This window comes from Netta rufina (genome assembly GCF_964035555.1).
Source record: "Netta rufina genome assembly, chromosome: 9".
NCBI classification, from domain to species: domain Eukaryota; kingdom Metazoa; phylum Chordata; class Aves; order Anseriformes; family Anatidae; genus Netta; species Netta rufina.
The window spans coordinates 17,007,817-17,011,972 of NC_140132.1; the positions used below are offsets into that span (position 1 = coordinate 17,007,817).

Here is a 4,156-nt window from a genome sequence, read left to right on the forward strand (position 1 = left end):
GGATTTCCCCTCTCCACCCGTTGCAGACCTCTCCTGACCCAGCGAGCATCCAGGGGGGTCCCCAGCCCACGGGCACCCATGGGCTCATGCTTGAGCCGTGGAGGGATGGGAAATTTTGGGGGGATCGCTGGCGTGGCCCTGGGGGTGCCCTGACCTTGGCTATGGAGAGGGTGCACGGCACGGCGAGGGACAGCCACCACCACCCCGGAGCTGCCAAGAAAACCATCCTGAGGAGAGCATTGAGCATCCCAGCGGAACAAAACCAAAAGGTGGGCTCCCCTTTCCATCACCCAGGTGGCTGCCAGGGTGCAGGGGGGGATGCCGGAGGAGCTGTCCCCGTCCCCCCCACCTCCCCCAGCTCCTCAGCAGAGGGACGTCGCGTGCGTGGCCGCCTGCCCCCCTTCCATCTCCTCCATCTCGTACTCCTCGCCGTCGGACAGGGGCAGCCCGTTGGCGCCGGGCACGGGCTCGCACTCGGTGCTGCGGGTGGTGCCGTGGGTGACGCTGGGCGAGTATTTGCGCGAGCCCGGCGGGCGGTGTCCCGGGTGGCACATCACCTCCTTGAACATCTCGCGGAAGCGGGTGGACATCAGGTTGTAGAGGATGGGGTTGGCGGCCGAGCTCAGGTAGAAGAAGACGCCCGAAATGATGTGGACGTACTGGAACATGTGGAGCATGCGGCTGGTCCAGGTGGAGACGAAGCTCCAGACCAGGCGGTCGGTGTGGAAGGGGGCCCAGCAGATCCCGAACACCACCACCAGCACGACTGCGGGGAGCAGGGGGGTGGTGTTAGGGGGGGGACGAGGCTCACCAGCACCACCACCACCACCCCTTTTCTTCCTAAGGGAGCTGAGGAGAAGGTTTGGATGGACGAGGGGATGTGGGTGTGAGAAATAAAGCCTCAAACCACCGGTTCTGGCCACGTCCCGTGGGGTCCTGCCCCATTTTGGCCTCAACTTCAGCAAATGTCACCCTCCTACTGGCCGAGTCCAAGGATCAAGAGGTGTGTGCCCCTCTCCTTGTCCTCTCTGCTTCTTTTACACCCCAGCCCCGCTGGTGAGGAGGAAAAGGGGGTGACCACTGCATGGATCTGCTGCCCTCAGCCCTGCCAAACCCGTGCCACGCTGCTTCTATGTGCCACGTGGGGACAGGTCCCCCTTTTGTCCCCTCCGTGTCCCATGCCGGGGGAAGGCAGGGATTGTTTTCATCTTGTCGGGGCTGTGGCAGAGAAGCAGCCCTGGCCCTGATGATGGACTGGGCTGGGCAGCTCGCCACGGCGTGCCGTCATGGGGCCGGGAGCACACGGAGGTCAGCGTGCCGGGGGGGGACGGGGACAGGGGAGGAACAAGGGCACGCAGCCATGGGACAGGGGGATGCTGCGGTCCAGCTTGGGGTCAGAGCCTCATCACCGTGGGATGGGGCAGGGCAGGAGGCCACCACGGCACCCCAAGGCTGTGGGGCACAGGAATCTGGGCTGGGGGGGAGAGAGGGGAAGGTCCCCACACCCCAGCCCTGCTCCTTCCCTTTTCTCACCCGGTGCTCTCCTGGATAAAGGGGGGGGTCTCACAGCCAGGAGGGAGCCAGCACGAGCAATCCCACCGCAGGACCCCATCCACCAGCCCTGCCTTTGCCCTGACACCCCCTGCACACCACTCCCAGCCCCCTCCTCTGGGATGACCCAGCCTCAGCACCTCCGCACCGGCCGTGCCTCAGTTTCCCCCCAGCTCCCTCCTAACACCCCTGCTGGCTCTGCCCGTCCCCAGGCTCGGACTCACACAGCATCTTCGTGACCTGCCTCCTCTTCACCTTCTTCTGCCCCCGGCCGCTGCGGTAGTCGCCGTCGCCGCTGGACTTGGCCCCCAGGGCCTCCAGCATCTTCTCCTTCTTGAGCTGCAGGCCAATGAGCAGGTAGAGGACGCTGATGGTCCCCATGGGCAGGAAGAAGAAGACGATGGTGGTGATCTGGATGATGAGGTTGTAGGTCAAGCGCGGCTTCACCAAGGTGCAGATCTCCGAGTCGGGCACGCGGCCCCGGCCGGGCACGTAGAGAGGCCTCAAACCGTGGAGGCTGGTGTTGGGGATGGAGCAGACGACGGCCGCGAGCCAGATGGCGACGATCACCCTCTTGGCGTGGTTCCTGGTCACCACGTACTTGGCCTTGAGCGGGTGCACCACGGCGATGTAGCGCTCGACGCTCAGGGCGGTGACGTTGAGGATGGAGGCGAAGCAGACGGCCTCAAAGAGCAGCGTCTTGAAGTAGCAGCCGCCGGCGCCCAGCAGGAAGGGGTAGTTGCTCCACATGTCGTACAGCTCCAGTGGCATCCCCAGCAGCAGCACCAGCAGGTCGGAGACGGCCAGGCTGAAGAGGTAATAGTTGGTGGGCGTCCTCATGAAGCGGTGCCGGAGGATGACGATGCAGGTCAGGGTGTTGCCCACCGCCCCCACGGCGAAGATCAGCAGGTAGACGACGCAGACAGGGACGAAGAAGCTGGACCGCCGGGGCCCCAGGTACTTATCCCGCAGCTGCTCCTCCGTCAGGTTGGCGTCCTTGGGGTCGAACAAGGCGTCCGGGTGGGTCCTGTTGCAGAGAGCTGGGCTGAGGGGCTCGGCGGGGAAGTCGCGCTGGGGCAGGGGGAGCTCGGGGCCGGAGCAGTTGATGTAGGGATTCATGGCTGCGGAGAGACAGGGTGGCTCGCAGGATGGTTTCCCAAGTCCTTTGTCGCTCCCAAGCCCTCTGCCCTTCTCCCCTCATCATGCCAAGACTGCTGCTCAGCACCCCCAGCCTGCCCCAGGCAAAGTCCTTCCCCTAGGAAACCACCCCAAATCTCCCCAGAACCTCCCTTTAGGGTTCTCACCCTCCCCTTGCCCCGTTTCCCACCCGCAGACACCGCTGGCAGCTCCCCGACCCCCCGCAGCCCCTTCACCCCACCTGTGGGGACACCTCGGGTAGGGGGCACCCCCTCTCCTTGCCCTTCAGCAGAGCAGGATACGACCCCAAAGCTGGCCCCAAACCCATCCCTGAGCCACGCCACGCATCGATCCCGGCTCCAACTCCCCTGGCTGTGCGGAGGGGCAAGGGTAAAAGAGCCGAGGGGAAAATCCCTCTTCCACCCCACGAAGGACTTACGTCTCGCTGGGAAGCTCCAGCCGAAGGACGAGGTCCCGGCACCCCTAACGCCGGACGGTCGGGCGGGGAAGGGAGCGAGGGAGGGGATGGAGACGTCGCTGCCTTAAGAGGCAGGCTGGAGAAATCCTGCCTCTGCTCTCCCCTCGGAGCAAGCGGCTGCCCTTACCCACGGCTGCCTCCCTCCTCCGTCAGCGGAGAGGCTCCCGGGGGAGCTTTTGGGGGCTTCCTCCCCCAGCGCCGCGCGAGCCAAGCTCGGTGCCGAGCCCCTGCCTCCGCCGGGGGCTGGATCCTTGGATCCTCAGCGGCGGAGCGGCACGGCGGAGGAGATGCTCTTCAGGAGGAGAGAGGAAATACGTTAAAGTAATAAACTCCATTGACTCGAGAGAGTCCCGGGGGAGGGCAGCGCGGCCGTCTCCATCCCCACCGGCAGCCTTCGCAAGGCGGTGATGTGCCATTTACGTGGCCTCCGTGGTGAGCGAGGCATCGATCGGCCCCGCTGCTCTCCCGGCAGTGCGGGGGCCACGGCAGCACCGAGTTGGACGGGTTTGGTTGGGGATGGGGCTGCCGGAGCTCGGGGGGCTCCTTTCCATCCGAGGTGAGCCCTCCGGCTCAGCCCCGGCAGCTGCTGCGGGGCAGGAGGCTCCTTTCCCACCTGTTTTCGAGGGAGCTGTTCCCTCCTGCTGTCTGTCTGTCTGTCTGGCTGTCTGTGCTGCTTGTTCTGATCACTCCCCCCTTGCCCACCCTCCTGCGTTGCAAGGAAGCAGCCCTGCTCTGCAGGCAGACACACAGACACGCAGACACCCCACACCTTCCCGTGTCCCCGCACACCATCCAGGCTGCCTGTCCCCTCTCTGCCCCCACCCCGCAGAACCCCTCTCTTTCCTGGAACACATCTTTTTTTTTAATATTTTTATTATTTTTTTAATTTTAAATTTAAATTTTTATTTTTTTTAGCCCAGTTTCAGCCCAACTTCCAGCCCAAGGAGCAGCTGGGCACCCGCTCTCACCTCCCAGATCCTGCCCAGTGGC

At 64.4% G+C, this 4,156-nt stretch overlaps 1 protein-coding gene across 1 annotated transcript; it reads right to left on the minus strand.

The window, feature by feature from the left end:
* Positions 1-362: 362 nt before the first annotated feature.
* Positions 363-2,670, minus strand: NMUR1 (neuromedin U receptor 1; the record flags this gene model as incomplete). Its single annotated transcript, XM_084292233.1, has 2 exons — positions 363-766; positions 1,776-2,670. The coding sequence occupies 2 exons, from the start codon at positions 2,668-2,670 to the stop codon at positions 363-365; spliced, it is 1,299 nt and encodes a 432-aa protein (XP_084148359.1).
* Positions 2,671-4,156: the final 1,486 nt, after the last annotated feature.